The sequence below is a fragment of the Pseudorasbora parva genome, chromosome 9 (genome assembly GCF_024679245.1).
Source record: "Pseudorasbora parva isolate DD20220531a chromosome 9, ASM2467924v1, whole genome shotgun sequence".
In the NCBI taxonomy this organism is placed as follows: domain Eukaryota; kingdom Metazoa; phylum Chordata; class Actinopteri; order Cypriniformes; family Gobionidae; genus Pseudorasbora; species Pseudorasbora parva.
The window spans coordinates 23970924-23992293 of NC_090180.1; the positions used below are offsets into that span (position 1 = coordinate 23970924).

Sequence of the window (21370 nt, forward strand, 5' to 3'; positions counted from 1 at the left end):
TGGCGTGCTTGTAACATTACCCCCATGTAACATTTTAGCAGTGACACATGGAAAGGGGGGTGAATTCAGTACTGAGGTGGGAGTTGAAGTTTGTACATGACTGGATCGATCTACTGCAGGATGGTGAAAAGGCCAACGAATCTGGAACTCAACTTCTTGCACTGCAGATGCAGTCTGATGTCCCGGGTTGACAGCCAGACCTTCTGCCTGACCTGGAATGTGGGCGCCTCTGAGCGGGCGAAGTCCCAGACCCTGTCACTCTTCCGGAACCAGTTATCGATGTCAGGGAAATCTGAGGGTTCCCTGACCACAGGAAGAGCGGAGGTTGATAGCCGAGTATGCACTGGAACAGGGTGAGACCGGTGGCAGGTTGGCGGATTGAGTTCTGTGCATAATCGGCCCATCCTAGGAACTGGTTCCATGACTCCTGGTGGTCGCTTGAGCTGGCGGCAGAGGGTGCCCGAGATGAAGTTGCCAGCTGACCCAGAGTCTGGGAGGGCAGTAACTGTAAGGGAGATACTGGCAGCAGTAAGGTTTACAGTAGTGGTGAGTGGTTGCATTTTCTTAAGGGAAGGGATGATCGCATTTACCAAAGGACGTGAAGGACGGATGGGGCATTCAGAGATACAATGCCCTGGAAGACCTCAGTACAAGCAGAGACTCTGGGTCAGCCACCTTTGCCCCTCAGCTGCTGTCAGTCGGGAATTCTCCAGTTGCATTGCCTCGTGGGCTGGTTCTGGAGGGCTGACACCATCTGGCCGATGGAGGAAAGGAGAGAATGATGGCTGGCCCTGGTGTTCTTCGATGCATATGAGTGGCAAAGTGGATGGAAAGTTGGATAAACTGTTCTAGCCCGATGGTATCCTTGTATGCAGCGAGATGCAGCCACACTTGAGGATCCAGACCCTGTAGGTAGATCGTTATCATGGATTGCTCATTCCAACCACTGGCAGCAGCAAGGGTTCGAAACTGTAGGGCATACTCATTTACAGACTGAGAACCTTGCCTTAGATGATAAAGTAGTGCACCGATCGACGAGTCCCAGGATGCTTTTCCAAATACCTTCTTGAAGTGTGCGATGAAACTGGAGAGGGTCTGAATCACAGAACTGTCGTTGGACCACAGGGATTCCGCCCATCGGAGCACTTTACCAGCTAGCTGTGAAGTGATGAACGCCACTTTGGCGCAGTCATGTGGATCTAAGTGCGGCTGCATCTCCAGGACCAGCGAACAGTGAAGCAGAAACCCGATGCAATCCTCTGAACCAGAGTAGGGGGCCGGTCTGGCCATGGGACTGGCGAATTTAGGAGGCGAAGAAGCAGCTGTGTTGTTTCCGGTGAAGAACAGCGTCGTCGAGCTCCTTGAATAGATCAGGGGTACTCATCCTGGTGCTGTGCGGTGTTGGTTCGGTCTTCTGTTACAAACAGAGGTGACACGGAGAACTGAAGACAGTGGTAAACAGAGTTTATTGAACAGAATGAGGATGTGAGCAGAGGAGGTGAGTGATGGCAGATTAAATCCAATGGGAATGATAACTGTTGTAGGAACCCAGGTGATCAGGATGATGGATCGATGGAGCGATAAAAACAAGGAGACAGGACGCAGAGACACTCGGGGGACAAGGAGAACAGGTGGGTAACACAGGTAAGTCCGTAGAAGCAAGCAGTAGCGTGCAGCATGTGCAAATGAGAACGGACAGTGACTGATGCTGCGTCCCAATTCGCCTACTTATACTACGTCCTAAAAGTATGTACTCTTTTTGTGAAGAAAAGGTATATACTTTTAAGTGTGTAGCAGAAAAGTATGCAAGCTTCGGGACATACTACTTCACCATCTTTAGCGGACTCTGTCGCTTAATTACGTGCATCCCGTCACCGTTTATCTGCCCTGTTAATCATTGTCAGATTCATCACAGTTCAAATCCTCCACATTCAGTTTAATCTCCTACCATATCGGAGAGAAATGTAGCGGCTCGTTGATCTGCCATGTGTGGGTCTTTGTGAGACTCTCCTCATGTTTTTGCAGTTTAAATATAATGATGCATTTAAAAGTTAATGGCCAAACGTGTCATTAAAAAAGTTCACAATGCTGCTGCAGGTGAAATATAATCTGGACAACACTGAATAAATATAGTTTTGTCAGGTTCAATATTGATAGTTGGTCACTCAAACTCCTTTATCTAAACTTCCCTACTTAACCGTCGAACTCGCACATTCGTCATGTTTGTAGTTTTTTAACGCTTTTTATCCACGTTTGTAGTTCTAATCGAATCCTCGTCCAACTTGCAATGGGTTGTGAGCAATATCGATGGGATAGAGTGCCCATCGATCCATACTTCGTATTCGGACCGGAAATAGTAAACCATCCGGGAATCTTTGGAATACTCTTTTCAACATACTACGATTTGGGACATACTAATTCTATTTTCGAATACTATTTAGGATGGATAGTATGCGAATTGGAACGCAGGGCCATTATGCCACCTGATGGAGTTTTGGTTCCTTGCAACTGTCACCTTTGGCTTGGCTTGGCTTGCTCAGTTGGGGACACTTAAATATCCAAATAAATATTAAACTAAATTAACTATATCAACTAAATTACTGATCTGCCCACATAATATGACAATTAAAATTAGCTAGATGACATAATTTTCTCCAGAGCGGCGGTACAGCCGAATCAAATGATGTTGCTTTATTTTCCTCTTAACACTGTGAATCTGCTTTGAAACATTCGGCATTGAAAAAGAGCTATATAAATAAAGTTGACTTAACTTGACTAGTTTACTTACATTATTGGGCAGGAATCTTTATTATTAAAATAATAATGACACTTTATTCGATGGTCCACTTTAGACATTCTGCTAACAATAAGTAACTTTGCAAATACATGTCAACTAGCAGTCATTAGACTAAGACTTACTGCTTAATATATTACTGCTTAATATCTGCTAACACTTTATTGTGATGCTCCCCAACAAACATTCTATTGACTATTAGTAACTTTGCAATTACACATCAATTTATTCTAACCTGAACCCTATCAGCTAATAGTCTACTACTACTCTAATGAGACCATTGAAAAAAAGTGTAACATAAAACTCCTGTTATTTATGTATATACTCATGGATATATGGAACCCTTTAATACACCCATAGAGATTTAATCAAAGGAGGCATTGCTCAGGGGTATTAATCATTGATAGTGCCTCAGTTATAATCCCAGACAGTCAGCGTCAGCAGTGTAAAACCTTAGGAAGCTGAAGAGGGATTAACGCCATGAAAGAGATGAAGCAATTGTTATTTCACTTGGGATTACTTCTAGCCATAGCATTTGTGCACGTACGTTCATGAAACCAAGCACAGATGGACATAAATAATCTGAGTATGCATATACTCTATATTGGCAAAAGTTTTGGGATGCCTGCCTAGCACATGAACTTTAATGACATCCCATTCTTAATCAGTATGGTTTAATATAAAGTTGGCCCACTCTTTGCAGTTATAACAGATTCAACTCTTCTGGGAAGGATTTACATTTACATTTACATTTATGCATTTGGCAGACGCTGTTATCCAAAGCGACTTACTCAGGCTGGAGCAGTTGACATGTAGTTGCAAAGTTACTTATTGTTAGCAGAATGTCTAAAGTGGACCATCGAATAAAGTCTCACAGAGTTTGATTTATTTTAACTTACAACTCAGGCTTTCCACAAGGTATAGGAGTGTGTTTAGGGGAATATTTGCCATTCTTAGATGTTGGACGGGAAGGCTTGGCTCACAGTCTCTGCTCTAATTCTTGTCCATCGTCCACATAGAAGCGTGATTCGTCACTCCAGAGAACATGTCTCCTCTGCTCCAGTGGCTTTACACCACTGCATCTGAGGCTTTGCATTGCACTTGGTGACTTAAGGCTTGAATGCAGCTTGCTCAGCCATTGGAAACCCATTCTATGAAGTTCTCTACGCACTGTTTTTGAACTAATCTGAAGGCCACCTGAAGTTTGGGAGGTCTATAGCTATTGATAATATTTCATAATGCCTATTATTATTAGCAAATACATACGTCACTTGTCACAACATTCCCTACGCTGCCTTTTCTTAAATAAATACTATAATAATTTTTAAAAATCAAGGTAAAATCTACATATAGTTCGCAACGTAAGTATTTTTTTGTGTAAAACGTAGAAATTACCAGACAGGTCGATTCATTAAATGATAAGCTATTTCCTCACAAAACCTTTTTATTCAGCGTCATATTCTCACCCTCAAGTTGTTGCAAACAAACCTGTATGAATTTTTTTCTTCTGCTAAAGAATCTCTTTCTTCTTCAGCCCATCAACTATTTGGTTATACATATTCTTCAAAATATCTTATTTTGTGTTCAGGAGATGAAAGAAATGCATACAGGTTTGGAACAACTTGAGGGTGAGTAAGTGATCACAGAATTAAAATTTTTGGGTGATTTATCCCTTTAAGTTTGTCATTTAGTCCTGTATGGTTAAGCCCTGAATTTGGTTCAGTTCATTGTCCTGTATTGTTTTTGAGTTTAAATAAAAGCTGTACATTTTGTTTTCTTGCGATTCCTGCACTTTGAATTATCTTCTTTGTTTTGTTTATTAAAAAGTTCCATCATCTTCATCTGCCTGTCCCTACATGACACTTTGATTTCAGTTTTGCTTCCATTTAAATCTAAACTAGTTTAGTTTTACAGGGTTTACACTTCGGAAGATATGATGTGACTTGGTAACTGGCAACATTCATTTTCAGAAATCAGCACCATATGTTTTTTAGTTACAAAAAATATTTATTCACATTTACTTGTTTACATTTCACATTGTCTAGTTAATTGGACATTAAATGGTCTGTGCTAAAACTAAGCATGTTTAGATTAGATGGGCTAGTGTTACATGAGTCTGAAAGGCTTTATCTCAGTAATGATTTATATATTTCATTAAATGTTATATTTCATGTATAATATTTAAATTAGTGAGATTTATATAAATTAGTGAGATTTATATGCATTCTGCTAATTATTTGTCCAATATCCTATTTTTTACACACTTGGATACATTATGATAATTTTGGAAGTAGAATTCATAATTATTTTACTATTTAAAATTTGCAGAAAGCCTAAAAGTCAATTAATGGCAGATCCCATTTTGATAGCATACCAAATACAGTTTGACAGCATGCCCTGTCTTCTATCGTGTGATCATGTGTGTTTGTTTTCTAGGGCCATAACAGCGTAAATGTTCCAAAGCGTTTCTGTAGGCAGCATGTAATGTATGTGTCCAAATGAACCCACGATGAGAAATATTCCCTGCTGTAGAAAGCTTGCCCCAGTCTCCCCTATACATAAAAAACTTATGTCTAAAAACCATGGCAAAATATCTAAATATTTTAAATCAGAGAACATATTTTATTCCATAAGTTCAGCATTCATGATAATTTAAGTGATCTTTACATTTGTCATGATTTGTCCTAAAACAAAAAAGTAGCAAAAACATAATTGAGCAAAACAAACATCAACATAACAAAAATTCAGCATTGTTAATATGGGCCACACGGGTGCGTCAAACGAAAGATTTTGATGTCTCTGCGTTAGATGGAGCGGCAGTATAGATTGTCTTTGGCTTGCCACCGGTGTAATATGCTCTGTTAAAAAGATATAACACACAGAAAAAGAGTTCACAAAAAAGCAAGATTAGAACTAAGGAGCCTACATAAGCTTATGAAGGTTATGAAATAGTGTAGAGAAATGTCTTTAGTGTGATATTTACCCTTTATCTTTTCCTTTAGAGACTCTTTCACAGGCAGTGCACAGGAATGCACCGCCCAGAATACACAGCGCTGCACCAGCCCAACCTATATAGAGACCAGTACCCAGCTCAAATCTGCAAACAAAGGCAGAGAGTTAGGTGTATGTACCTACTCAACAACATACCGGGAATACATTTGTATCTCAAAGTGAGCTAAACCTGACAGTAATCTTTTTAAGGATGTCCTAAATTGTAAAACCCAATATATTGAGTTGCCATCTATATACACTCAAAAAACAGAACAAAAAAACTGTTGAACGAACACAATTAAATAAAGGAATGCAATCTTGTTGTATGAATTTAAAATTATTTAGTAAAAACTACATAACATAATTATGTCATTCCAACTAGATAAAGTAGGATAAAAAAGAAGTATAATTGATGACCATAGTCTATGGGAACTGTGTCACATGAATTAGTTTTCTTTATTTCTATAAAAACTATTAGCCAACAACACTTGATCACTTGTTAATTGTTACATGCAAGTATTGATCAAGTAAAGCATGTCTCATCACTGGCATTAGTACAGTTACAGATTATTCAGAACAGCACAGCCTAACCACAAGGTCTACAACCTCAAAAAATTGACACAACTTTAAATGTCAAATATAACTGTCAAATGTAACATCAAATGTTAACAGGTATTTCCCTTTACTAAAAACACATTAAACAGCACTTAATTTCAACATTTACTCTCCTGATCTATCCCTATTCAAAGCATGCTGGGAACTAGAAATACACTGCCCAGTTTAGTCAGCGCAACATAAATGATTCATGTAGTCCCAACACAAATGGTTTAGGTTAAGTTAACATTTTACAAATTTTAGTTCATTTAATGTAACAAAATTGAGTAAAATGGCAATTAAGTAAAAAACTAAAGATTTGTGTTGTTTCAGCTTATTTTATTTAAATAAACTGAGGAAAAGTGTATGTGTCTGTTGATTTCTTGGTCTGACAATTGAGTGGGGTGTCATGATTCACATTAGAGTTTCACTTCAAAATGCTACAGCTCAATAGCCTAGAAGTTTAAATAGCTGGATCATGTGTGTATAATTTGGGTTAAAGCTGAATTCTGCAGGACAGTGGCCCCCCAGGACCAAGTTTGGGCACCTCTGGTCTGGAATATATATTTTTTTAATTGTAGAAATGCAGAATGTTTTCTCCAAGTGTTACGGTTAAAATGTAGTGTTAGGTTTTAGTAATTACCTGTATATAAAAACAGCAGAAGTTGATGGAATGTCCCCATTTAAACAAGTAAATGTGTGTGCCTTTAAGAATGTGTATTAATATGAGTCTTCTCACCTGACGCCACCATAGAACGGATCATTAAATTCTGCAACAATCTGTGCAGCATACCAAGATACAGCCACTATAGTGCAAAGACCTATGGGAATATAAATATTTCTCAATTATTATATCATTGTGTAGATAATAAATAGGTGGAAACATGAAGACAACTAAACAATAATAGAAACTGCATGTTCATATGGACACTGTATTTCTGATTACCTGCAATGATGAAGAAAATGCCGCCGATAAGCATAGTCTTGCCTTTTGACTCGTCTGTTCTTGACCCAATCTTAATGCACTTCAGCCCCATGGTAGATAAAATTATACCGACCAGCCCCAGGACCAGTGCGATGATTGTCAAAGCTCGACCTGCTTGAATATGAACTGAAAACAAGACGGACAAAAAACAAACAAACAAAGAGTTTAGTCTTTGATAGCCTACTCTAACCATTACAACAGACTTTCATCGTATATACATTTTGGTAAAGTGTTATAAATTATACATAAAAAAGATGATCATAAATCATAGTGACCTTTGTCATGATTGGCATTATTGATTTATGGTTTATAGTATTGATAGGTGCTTTCATAACACGGCATTATGAAGCTTCTAAACTTTTATGAATAGACTCTTTTCCACAGACTGTGATGACGCATTTTAACAGTCATCAATATCGTAAATCCGGCAAAGTTTTTACTATTTCATTTTATTTTATTTTATTTGTATGTACATTTATAACACTAATACTTTACATTATTTTACTTTGCATCAAATTACAAAAAACGAATTATCGCTGCTGTGAGGGTGTTTCTAATACAGCGTCTATGGGAGTGATGGTAAAAATTAACATCTTTCTCTTTTTTCACAACCGTTTTTTGTTTTTTCCTATTTTTGAAAGTTGTGAAATTACTATTGTGGAGTTTTTATTTTGCTATCTGAGCAAATGGGGACACAAAACATATATTTATTGTATACTTTCATTCACCGCTATGAAAGTTAACCCAACTACGACGACTTCTGCTCTGAGAAACCCGGAAATGAGAAAAGGCTCTATATTGTGTTTCAAATCAGTGCTGAATCAAACCAGCCTGATTACAGCAAACATCCTATTTACTATTTCAAAACGTTTAACTGGTCTTGGATCTGTTTTATTAATTAAGATTGTTTTAATGACAAATCTCTTAGAGTGCCTTGAAACACTTCGAAAACAAAGGTTCCAAAAGGAGGTTTCCACAGCCATTTTTTTTTATAGTATGAAGAACATTTAAACAATCTTTAAAAAAAAGAACTCTTTTCACTGTAAAGAACCTTTTGAAGAATAGAATGGTTCCATGGATATAAAATGTTCTTCACAGAACCGTTAAGAGTAAAGATTAAATCATTCTGCAAAGCATTTGGTTTAATTGATTGGATCGGAGTCTTAAAAAGCTCTGTTTCCTCAATCACTAATGTATATGTTTATCATTTTAATAAAAAAACAGTTATACTTGAAAAATGAAATCAAGAGATAAAAGTGGGTGTAACGCTTTATTAGAACACAAAATGGCTGCTTGAGATTGTCCATGAAGAGTATTACCAGGTCCAAGTATAATTCTAATGTGATTTTAAAACATTCTTGTATATATGTTTATGATAGGAATTAATTACCCTTAAGATGTGCTGATAGGACAAAACAAATAACCTGGTTTCATTATAATTTGGTTCCTACCTGGCAAGGCCAACAAGGATTGGAAGTCTTGGCAGTTGGCCTTTCCAGTGCTGTCTTCGCCACAGGCATGCCACAGGTTCTCATAGAGACGGTTTGAAACGATTACGGTGCCTTGCACACTAGATATCTTCCAGTAGTCATTAGCCACAGCAAGACCAGTAACCACCCATCCGACCAAACACATGAAGAATCCAGTCACCTCTAATGCCGTTGACATTTTTACCTTTCGCACACAAAGTGAGTGAAATAGAAGATGCAAGAAATACCAAAAATTATAGAATAGAATAATGTGCTAGAATCCAAACTCAAGGAAGAACCTGTAGAGCAGTCCTGTTGCCCTATCTCTGCTCCTGATAGCTGATTTTGAATTGTTCTTCCGTTGAGCAGCAGGACTTCAACCTTTGTGGAGGGTCATAAAGCCATCGCCACACCCATGAAACCCACTCAGCTCATGATGATGCTGTTGATGATGGGTGTGATCGTTTTGTATGGTGACACACACATTCATGCATAGTTATCATATGATTGGCGTCTCTTTTTGTGAGTACATTTAAACTAATTTAATCAGTATAGCATACAAATAGAGCCTTTATGACTTTTCTAATTCATTATCTAATCCATCCATCTATTTTCCTAACCTGTAAGATTCCATTGCAGGGATAACACCCAACTTTACACAGTCACCAATTCGGTGGAAAACTATAGAAAGGTGCACTAACAGCACAAATGTACCAATATGTTTTTGATATATTTGCAAAGGTTTTCAGATAAATTTCAAATAGGTGTAATACTGGTGCTAGTGATATTGAATTGCATTACACAATTATTGTGAGCATATACACAGAAAATAGGGTGTCAAAATTGTACCTTTAGGGGTACAACAGCTTGTCGCTGGGGTAAGTACCCTTAAAAGGAGAACTTTGTACCATTTTTACCACAAAAAGGTTCATAGTAGTACCTTAAGGTATGCATTTGTTCTCAAAGGTACTAATATGCACCTTTTAGGAGTAAAAAAGGTACAAAGATGTCCTTTTAAGGGTACTGCCCCAGCGACAAGCTGTTGTACCCCTAAAGGTACAATTTTGACACCCTATTTTTCTGTGTGGTTATAGATTCAAAGAGAAACTGAAATATCCTTGCCAGTGATTCTGAGAACTGGAAGAAAAAAAAAAGGACAAAAAAAAATAATTATGGATGCGGGGTAGCTTACTGGATAATCCCCTGCACAATACTTGATGGCAACAGTTGCCTGAATGTGCTTACGTGGGACGCAGTTTGTTTCATACAGTTTCATTACACTTCAATAATTTTTAAGTAAGTTTGTGGTAACTCTTTTTAGCTAGAAAATTATGTATCTCTTGTTGGTATCACTGTAACTTGGTTTCAACAGTTAGGACAGTATACATATCTTTATGGTTTTATGGCTTGCCAGTTAATGGTTTATTATCATCAGAGCTCAAAGTCCAAGCTCTCTCAATAAACAGATGAGTTCAGAGTTTCTTTGTTTTTCTCTCCCCTTTTTCCTCCTTCACTACACATCACTTTTCCTCTCTCTGCCTCACTATCTATTAAGATATCATAGTTTTAGTTTTTATTTTGCCATATACTCATGACCTCATAAAAGTGCTACTGTGCCAAATGTAAATAAGCATTTTTGTAATTGCCAGAATTTTTGTCTCTTTGTCTTAAATACAAAGATCACAGAGACCACTGAGCTATTGCTTTGAGGGACAACACACATGATACACAACACAACACACATACTTAGCTATATTAAAAGGGACATTTCACAGGGTTTTGTTTTTATATCAGTCAGTGGCAATGCTGTGTTTTCTAATTTCTAATTTCTACTGAGCGGAAGCCCCTTCTGCACACCAATGAGTGAAATCAATTAGGTTAGTTTGAATTCACAGTGTTATGACAAATATTCAATCAAAATATGGGCAGTTAAATATGTATTCAAATGCTTGTAATGTGTTTTGTGTACATAATTGTAGAGACTTGGTGGTGTGTCTGATTAAAACACTGGAAAAAGTTCTTGTCATTATAGTCTTTAGTTTATTATGTTCAGGATGCTTAAATCTTGAATTCCTTAAACAACCCAAAGCACATGGAGATACTGGGAGCAAGTTCACATGACGGATGTTAATAGAAGGACAGGATTATCAGGATGGAATAAACAGGAGGGATAGGATGAAGGTGATGGTCTTTAGTCACTACAAACTAGGGCTGTCATTTAAAAAAAAAATCCAATTCGAACGGATATCAAATATCAAGCAATGTATTCGAATATATTTGAATATCTATGAAAAAATAAACTAAAATACGACACTGCCATAAAGGAGATTCAATCACAAATGCATTAACAGTCTGACAATCATAAACAGGAAAATTAATTGTTAACTTAATGTTTGAAACAGCAGGTTATCAACTTAATCGGTATGAAGTGCCACTATGCAATCATCACAACTTTCATTTTGTCTACTGCATCAGACGTCGACGCCGTCCTCTCCAGCAGCTGGATTTTTTTACGGATGCCATAGCAACTCTCAACGGCCACCAGGACTTTACGGTTTTGTAAAAGCTATTTATTTGTTGTAATAATCATCTCAGAAAAAATGTAGTAATGTTAGGCGCAGTTGATTGTTTGCTTACATGGGTAAGGTTAGGGACAGTGTCATTATGCCAACATTATCTTCATAACTTCTTACGAAATAAAAAGTATCCCTCAGAAAAATGTACTTTCCTCTCTTGTCATAATGTTTGGTGCATGTGAGCGCGGCGCGCGCTCTTCAGAGGTGAAGGCGCGCGCTTTGTATGTCATATAAGGACGCACACTCAAAAGTAATCCGGTCAGGTCGTGCACATGGTGAAATCTTTCGTTTGATCGATTCATGAAAAGGTTTATTGGCACTTTAAAAACCGGATAGTCTATTTATAGTTCGATTACGGATATTTCACGTCATGTTCGAATGCATATTCGAATACCGAATAAAAAGTGACAGCCCTACTACAACCCATACAAAATGATGATCAGACTCATACAATCAATTCATAAATAAACAATATATATTCAATCCAAATAATTATTAAACCCAATGAATAGAAACAAATTCAAATCATACAATTGTCAAAACTACGCATCCTAAGGAAAGGACTCGACATGGTTGCACAGGAAAAATGGTGGAGTAGTTTTTCCAGATTACATTTTTTTTCCCTCAAATATAGTAGTTTTTGCTCGGTTTTGAGTGTACAGAGTAAAATGTGTCAGTAGAGTGGGAGCTAAATAACAGAGTAACAGTGACTCCTCCCCAAAAGCTTCTCCGCCCAAAGTTTCATTGAACTGTTATCATCGCTGCTGCGGGTTTCGACGAGAAGGCGCACTTCTGCTGAATATCAAAGTAAATAAAGTTTTAAAGTCTTAGTATTCATTGGGTGAACTAACCCTTTAAATAGGGAACATCACTAACTTAATCACTTGTGGTAAAGTTACACCTAAATGTTCATCTTACCAGCCTTTAAGCTTAATTTAATGTACTTCGCCGTGGAGGCAAACACAGCCGTATAGCGATCACATTCTGGCCTCAAGATAGAATTTAGTTAGGCAAAGTTATTGTTTAAAGTAAATAACTAACATATTACACAAACATAAAATGACACCAATGAAACTTGCTAGCTGTCTATCAAATTCGTGACGAACGCTGAAGTTGTGCACCACATGTATTTGACTCTGTATAGCGTTAACGGTTGGCCATTTTGATGATGTGGATGAGTGCCATGCACCATGCCTTAAACCAGGGGTTTTCAACCTGTGGGGCTCGCCCCCCCATCACCTGTTAAGGGGGGCACGAGAAACTGTGAGTTCAGTGTAAGATAGCAAATCTTCATTCATCCACTAGAGGGGGCAATCTGATTAGTACCGCAGTTAATCAGGCGAGGCGACCTTGTTAGTTACAGAGGAGAATTAACGCGATCGAGTTCAAGCTAAATATTAAAAAACAAAACTAAAATGGACCGTTGGCTTAAACGTAATAATACCACCAGTGGTAAAACGGGCGAAAAAGAAGAAGAGTGTCCGACTGAACCCGTACAACTTCCACAAATTGATGTCGAACGCTCCACGTCAACCGGGCTTTCCACGCAAAGAGGATTAATAGCAAAAACCAAAGGCCTGCTGGGATCATCAAAACGACGAAAGTATGACGAACAGTACATAAAATACGGATTCACATGCATCACACTAAATCAGGAACCACGTCCACAGTGTGTTGTCTGTTCTGAAGTGCTTGCAAATGACAGTTTGAAACCTGTGAAGCTTATACGTCACTTACAAACCAAACACTCAACGTTAAAAGATAAACCGGTTGACTTTTTTCGCCGTAAAGAATCAGGATTAAAAAATCAAAAACAAACTATGACCAGCCAAACCACTGTGGCAGTCAAAGCGCTTACAGCATCATATGAGGTGGCTTATTTAGTTGCCAAGGATTAAAAGCGTCATACAATTGCAGAGAGCCTCATTCGTCCAGCAGCAATGGCCATCTATAGAAATATGTTTGGAGATAAGTTTGCCAGTGACGTTGAACAAATTCCACTATCAGACAACACTATGAGCCGCCGTATTACTGAAATGGCAACCGACATCAAATGTCAACTAATTGAGAGAATACGGGACGGAATTTTTTTTCCATTGCAATTAGACGAGTCGACAGACATCTCAAACTCCTCGCAACTACTTGTATTTGTTCGCTACCGTCATGAGAGAAAATTGCTTGAAGATCTGTTATTTTGCTCAGCAATGGAAAAAACATGCACCGGAAGAGACATTTTTGAAAAAATCAATGGTAAATTGGATGAACTTGGTCTTTGTTGGGACAACTGTGTCAGTGTGTGCACAGACGGAGCGGGAGCCATGTTAGGGAAAAATAAAGGACTCGCTGCTTTGGTTCGTGAAGTAGCTCCGCATGTGCGTTTCACCCACTGTATGATCCACAGGGAGGCTCTTGCAGCAAAAACTCTTCCTGACGAATTGAACGCTGTGCTTAAAACAGCAACACAAATTGTCAATTTCATCAAGACTCGCCCCATAAAAACAAGACTCTTTGGCCTATTATGCAAAGAAATGGGGTCAGAATATGAATCATTACTTTTGCACATGGAGGTACGGTGGCTCTCCAGAGGTAAAGTATTGCAGAGGTCCTCTGCCAGAGGATATTTGCATTGCGCAACGAACTAAGACTTTTTCTGCTCGATTGTGCATCTTCCTTTGCAAATTTTTTTACTGACCCGAAGTGGCTCACAGATCTTGCATACCTGTCTGACATTTTTGATAGACTCAATACCCTTAATTCCTCTCTTCAGGGCCCGAATTCAAACCTATTAACAATGTCCGATAAAATTGTGGGGTTTGTGAAGAAATTGGAGCGATGGAGAGGACAGGTTGATGGGGGTAATGTAGACATGTTCCCAACCTTGGATGAATTTCTCACGGAAAATGAGCTTAATTGGGATGATACAAAAAAAGAAATAACTCTCCATCTACAAGCCCTGTCTGCACATTTCAATAAGTATTTTCCTGAGCAGCATAGTTGGAACCAGTACGACTGGGTTCGTAACCCCTTCATCGAAAGCGCAGTGAGTCTGTCATCAAATCAGCAGGATGCCCTTCTGGACCTGTCAAGTGACCGAACTTTGAAGACACTGTTTGACTCGAACACACTGCCGGAATTCTGGCTGTCAGTGGAGACAGAGTACGCTGAACTTGCGAGACTTGCAATTGATATACTTTTGCCTTTTGCCTCAACTTGGCTCTGCGAAGCAACATTTTCTATATTAACTTACATCAAAAGCAAGTATCGCTCACGCTTATTGACAGTGGACGATGATTTACGGATAGCTGTGTCGGGTATCAAACCACGGATTGGTATGTTGTGCTCTCAGAAACAGGCTCAGCCATCACATTAGGTAAGCTGCTAGATTATGTACTACTGTTCAATATAACTTTTTTTATGCACACTATATGCAGGACATAATACGTGAAACTCGAAAAATGTATTGTGCAAAAGTTGTTGTATTTCAGTAATACAAATTTAAAGGTGAAATATTAGTGGTTCCGCAAGGTCTGTAACGGGAGAGTTTGACGGATCCTGTGGAAATACTGACGAGTGCAAAGAGTTACTGACGAGTGGAATGAGTTACTGACTATTGGAAATAGTTTTATTGTGAGATTGTTTTGTATGCTGTAGCAAGGCTACGGTAAATGCACTGTTGGCGCGACTTTTGTTTATTGATTTGAGTTTTGTAAATAAAACGTGCGAGTGCAGTCACGCCGACCCTGTCTTCTTCCTTCCAAACACTGAATCTCTTCACAACTTGTATAGCAATGATGTTCGGGCGCGAATGAAATTAGACAAGCTTGGGGGGGGCGCATATCCTAAAAGGTTGAAAACCCCTGCCTTAAACTAGTGAACAAAGATAATTCATGTTTTGTAGTGCATTAATTCCTGTTCGGTAACACTTAAGAATACTGTTCTGTCTAGGACTGTGACGGTGGCAGGTTTTTTTGTTTAGTTTTTTACCACCGCGGAGGTCTAGCGTGAACGTGAACCGCACCAGCCAGAGCGCCACCGCGGTTGCTGAGTAGCACCGATGGTGGTCGGCCATTTTTTTTTTTAACTTGATATAATGACACGAGTGAAGCACAACGCTTTATTCACAAAATAAATAAAAAGTTTGCAATTAAATGTTACCTCGCAGCCATGGAAACATTAGTGGCGAATGTTATGTTTCCATGGCTGGAGGTACAATTTATTTGCGAACCTATTATATATTTTGTAAATAAAGTGTTGTGCTTCACTTGTGTCATAATATTCACGTAAAACAGCATTCACATACAAAAAAATAAATTGGGGCCGACCACCGCCGGTGGTGCGGTTGTCATGTTCACCGGCACAGCCCTAGACCACCGCAGTGGTAAACTGCCACCGTCACACGCCATTTATGTTCTGCGCAGGAACAAACGAGTAACGCATTATTAACATTATAGTAAACTAGTATTATTTAACAAAAGAAAGTATGATTAATGATTTAACAGCGCTCAGTTGAACTTGAGAGCTAATCAGCTATTTTTTTCATACCTCTCAGAGAACTACTAAGAACTACTGTGTACAGGTTACACTTAATGTAAATACGCTTGCACTAAAAGTCTGTCAGACTGCAAAAGACATGACATGGTAAAAATCTTAGTAGCACATTTGACAAGTGAACATGGGTAAGTTGTTCATACAGTAATTTATAAATTATATTTATGATGTTATGGGTCGTAATTGGTTTGTGTGTGTCCTTCCTGACGTTTGAAGGAAGAATATCCAAAGGGAATCATCTCCCTATTCCCATACTTGGCTGACCTCAGGATCAAGCTTGGTTATGCAAGTAGCTGTTGACTCAAGTGTTTTGTAAAGATTGTCTGCATTATAATTGATATGGCATTTATTTCCTTAGTCGTATAATGTATAACTGGGTCTGTGTATTTTTATGGTCATTGGAGCATTATTAGAGTGCAGAAGATGGAAGTGGATATTTGTCATGGAGAATACACTCTCTGCAGAAAGAAGCATCAGAGGGACGGATTAAACACCCATGGCAACCACAAACAGGTACAATATTTGATGTTTAGGCCGGAAACACACTGCAAGCGTGGCATGTCCGTTTTTATTTTGGGTCCCATGTTAACAGGTTAGAGCTTGCACACTGCCCTCTCGAGCCGCGCCGAAAATGCGTGCATGCTAGAATTAGAACCGACGCCTATTTTTCACGCGACACAAGTGTGTTGGAAGCGTTTCCAGGCAAAATACAATAGGAAAAGATGTTTGTCGTTTTGACATGAATACATATTAATAAATTATATTTTGATGTTTGAAAGTCTTTAGGTTTTGAGATAAATGCAAATAACTGATTTAAATAAATAATACTAATTATCTATTTTCAAATATTGCACATCAATACAGAACAAAATATTCTGCAGCCTATTTTGCCATCAATACCATAGTATGGTCAATACTGCCGACATTGTCTTTGCTGTATGTTTATGTTTAACTTGAAGTATACATGAATACTAGGCCTTCCCTGTACATCAACTAGCAGCAGCAGCGCCATGTTAGACACGCTTCTTGGTGTGCAAAGGCATAGAAAATACCACGCAGCTGCCCTGTGGCTGACACGCAACAGAAACGCCATGCTCACGCAACGCTTTTGCAAAATTTGGAAACTCTAACAGCATCTCAGACCAACTGAAACATCTCGGATTGACAGTCGAACAGAAAACATCAAGCTCTGATCGCATTTGCCCCCGTTGTGAGGCATTTGTATTGCGATTTGAATGCGATTTGAGATATTTTGAAAATATAATATTGATTAGTCTTAAGAAAATTGTGTCTCACAAACTTTATTCAAATTCAGTCACAGATGCGATAGCTGATTCGAACAAGTGATATTCGACGGCGGCATTGATCTTTGTAATGTACAAAATCTGCTTCCTTCACCGTCACTGTGCTGTCGTCATCATGTAAGGCTCGCCCGAAAGTTTCTGATTGGTGCTGTGATTTCGACGGATTGGAAATGGGTTTGAATGGGCTCTTTGCCAGACTATTCTAGAGCAAAAAAAAAACGTTTTCCCAGGCTATGTCATGTATCTAGTTTTGGTATGAATGTGTTGTGCTTTGGAAAGAAAGGGAACTACAAATGTGGTTTTCATATTGTCTTAAACACTTTCAGGTGGGCCAACTGCTGACCGGGACCCCTACAAAGAAGATAGCTGGTTGAACGATGAATGTCAGTGTCAAGAAGCAATTGCCCTGATGAAGCATACAGCTGACGAGGCAGTGATAAAGGAAAAGATTAGGTTAACACTGGCCTATCACCAGAAGATGCTGCACGACCCAAAGAGTCATCGGATATTCTATCTATTATTTCTTTTACGATCATAAGTAAATTAAGTGTTTATGTAAGATTGTTTAAACAGGTACATGAAAAATAAAATAGTGAGACATAAGTATACAGTTTGTTGGTTTTATTTTCAGACTAAAAAGCAAGTTTTTATTTTATATTTTTGGGTTTTTGAGGGTAAAACATGAATGGAGTAACTCGGAATAGAGTTAGTTATTCTTGATTGTTCACTCATAATTGATGATAAACAACTCTTGAGGGGAAGTGAATTGTGGCAGAGTAAATTTGAAGTTCCTCTGAAAAGAGTTAAAATGTAGAAGAGTCAATTTCTGGTGGCTCTGAACTGAGTAAAATAGTACGAGAGTTGATTTTAAAGGTCCCATTCTTCGCGTGTTTTCGAAGCTTTGATTATGTTAACAGCATGCAATATAACATGAGTTCATGTTTCGCGTGTAAAAAAACCCAGTATTTTCCACACAATTTATTTATCTGTGATGATTTCCTTGTTCTATGAAGTCCCTCCTTCAGAAATACGTAACGAGTTCTGATTAGGCCAGCGCTTCCCGCGCTGTGATTGGACAGCAGCTTAGCACATTGCCCGGAAAGGTCCCGCCTCTTATCATAACGGGTAGATACGCGCGCTCAATGTTATTGCAAAAATGTCTATATTGCCTTATCAATTTGAGTCGGAATCAGACACGGAGAAAATCGAAGAGGATCGATTACAACCTGCTCAGGAAAGACTTTTGCTGGATGTTCCAGAATGGTAAGCTGTCTATTCAGTAGTTTAAACTGATTATTACAAACACCAACAATCGATGGTGTCTGAATGAATTACTACACTTTTATATGCTAAGTTTTTTCGAATTAGTTAGCAATTACCATCTAACGTTAGTTAACAAAGCTAAACAGCGTTGGACTTTGTGTAATAAGTTACATAAACTGTTAAACGGACCAACTTAAATAATAAAATACACTTACCGGTTGTGGTAACGTTACATAAACAACGCCTTCTCCAGACAAAGAGGGAACTGCGTCATCTTTTAAGAATAATCTGCGAATCCGGCATTAAACTGATCGAGATTGAGGAAGCAGTCCTCAGCAAAATGTGCTGCACATAGTTTTAAATTGTTAGAATTTTCCGGAACCGAGTTAACCATAAACTGTAGCCACGATCTCTACGTACAGCGTCCGTGGGAAGGCCAAACAAAGGTGATTTGACTCTATGATGAAAATAACAGCGTTTCAATGGCATGGCGACAAACACACTCTACAAAAACAACGCTTCCTATTCTCGACCTGCGAGAGCAAAAGGACAACGCCCCCAGATTTGCGTGTTCTTGTGGGCGTAGGGTTCGTCATGTAGTGATTTTTACTTTTGTCCACCCAAGGACACTAAGTAAGGTAGTGATTGGTACTCACGTCACCGCTGACGTTGTGAATTTTGGATCACACGTCACTTAAGGTGTGGTTATGAGTACATCAGATGACCACCTTCCCCCCTGTTAGTTTGGGACACTAGTCAAGGCCTTTTACCTTGGCTGAATGAGAACACTCCGCACAGGAGGTTGTCCAGTCATTTATAATGAATGTAAAGGGGGGAGAGTTGGTCAGCTGATTTATCTGAAAGATTGGTGAGATTTCTAACTTGTAGAGCCTTTTCTGCTTTATCAGCACAAGGAAGACACAATTGTATTAAAATAGATTTTATTAACAAAAGATAAACAGAACAATTAACACAACTACTAAATGAATACAATGAATGATAAAGGAATAAAGTGCGTAAAATGCATAAAATACATGTGAGTAAGTTAAGTGTGGCTATAGAAGAGTTACGTTATCTTATGGAAAGATAACGTCTCAGGTTACGTATGTAACCCTAGTTCCCTGAGGGAACGAGACGCTGCGTCGAAACGCTGTGAGAACGCCTCTGCGTTAATGCGTCGTGAAGCGCCTGTAGAACCATTCCATCGGAAAAAAGATCGATCGTTGGCGTGATGACGTCATCGACCGGAAGCTATAAAACGTCCATGAAAACAAACAGGAACTAACTTCTGATAAAGCCTGAAGTAAGTGATCACGGACACGCCAGGAGTATGGCAAAGCGACGCAGCGTCTCGTTCCCTCAGGGAACTAGGGTTACATACGTAACCTGAGACGTTCCCTTTCGGGGAACTCGAGCTGCGTCGAAACGCTGTGAGAACGCTTATACCCACAACGCCATAGGACCAAGTGTCTCGTATGTGTGAAGCCGAAGCGCACACGGTTACGAGAGTACCTGTGCCCCAACAGTAGATGCCAGGTCTAGTTCGTAGAACCTGACGAAGGTTAAAGGAGACGACCATCCGGCCGCGTTACAGATATCGTGGAGGGAAGCCCCCGACAAAAGTACTTTAGAAGCAGCCATACCCCTGGTTGAATGCGCCCGGACAGCCAGTGGAGACTGCTTCCCGGCCGCCTCATAAGCAAGTGAGATGGCCTCGACCACCCACTTGCTCATCCTCTGCTTAGATACTGGGGCCCCTTCTTAGGGGGCCCGAAACAGACAAACAGCTGATCAGTTTTCCTCCACAGGGCAGCTCTGTGGACACAGTATCTAGTGCTCTAACAGGGCACAGCAGATTAATCCTTCCTGGTCTGACGTCGTGAAAGGAGGAGGACAGAATGCTTGAAGAGTAATGGGGCCCCGTGGGCTCGTAGGAACCTTGGGGACATAACCCGGCCTGGGATGTAGAAATCCCCGGCGCAAACTCTAGACATGAGGGCCCTACAGACAGGGACTGAATATCTCTTATTCTTTTGAGAGATGAAATAGCCAAAAGGAATAGTCCTGAGGTGAGGAACTTATCCGACACCTCCTCCAAGGGTTCAAACGGAGGCTCGGACAAGCCCCGCAAAACACAGGCTAAGTCCCATGCTGGGACCCTCGAGTGCATAACAGGCCTCAACCTTAAAGTGCCACGGAGGAAACGTGTAATCAGAGGGTGTCTTCCCAAGACACTCCACCCAAAGGGACGTGGAAGGCACCCAAGGCCGCCACGTACGCCTTTATTGTGGAGGGGGTCAACCCTGCCGAGAACCTTGCCTGCAGAAACTCCAGCACTGTACCAACCGGGCAGTTAACTGGGTCCCACTGGCGTTCTCTGCACCATGCTGAGAAAAGTTTCCCTTTCAGAGCGTACAGTTTCCTCGTAGACGGAGCTCTGGAGTGAAGGATGGTCTCTACGACCTCGGCCGAGAGACCTTCCTCTATGAGCCTAGCCCCCTCAGAGGCCAGGCCCACAGTTTCCACATCTCTGGGCGTGGGTGCAGGAATCTCCCGCCCGCCTGAGAGAGTAGATCCCTCCTGGTCGGAATCTCCATCGGAGAGCCTTCCAGGAAAGATATCAGGTCCGAAAACCATACTCGGGTCGGCCAGTACGGAGCCACTAGAAGTACCTGGGCCCCGTCCCGGCGTACCCTCTCCAGAACTCCTGGAAGCAAGACAATCGGGGGGAAGGCGTACAGAGGTGGCCTCGGCCACCCCTGTACCATGGCATCCAACCCCAGCGGGGCTGGATGGGTCAGACGGGTACCGTAGGCAGGGGTAAACACCGTTTCCCTACGGGGGGA

General features: G+C 39.9%; 1 protein-coding gene across 1 annotated transcript; it reads right to left on the reverse strand.

Moving 5' to 3' along the window:
* Positions 1-5351: 5351 nt before the first annotated feature.
* On the reverse strand, positions 5352-9188 carry cldn15la (claudin 15-like a). Its single transcript, XM_067453194.1, has 6 exons — positions 9133-9188; positions 8816-9038; positions 7326-7490; positions 7119-7200; positions 5778-5891; positions 5352-5652 (listed from the first exon to the last, which is right to left on the reverse strand). The coding sequence occupies exons 2-6, from the start codon at positions 9030-9032 to the stop codon at positions 5571-5573; spliced, it is 660 nt and encodes a 219-aa protein (XP_067309295.1). The 5' UTR covers positions 9033-9038; positions 9133-9188; the 3' UTR covers positions 5352-5570.
* Positions 9189-21370: the final 12182 nt, after the last annotated feature.

Excerpts from the sequence above, each read along its gene's own strand:
- cldn15la (XM_067453194.1), bottom strand. The coding sequence starts at position 9,032 with ATGTCAACGGCATTAGAGGTGACTGGATTCTTCATGTGTTTGGTCGGA. Across the intron at positions 7,491-8,815 it reads ATCCTTGTTGGCCTTGCCAG|TTCATATTCAAGCAGGTCGA; the intron begins GTAGGAACCAAA and ends TCTTGTTTTCAG. Across the intron at positions 7,201-7,325 it reads CATTTTCTTCATCATTGCAG|GTCTTTGCACTATAGTGGCT; the intron begins GTAATCAGAAAT and ends ATATTCCCATAG.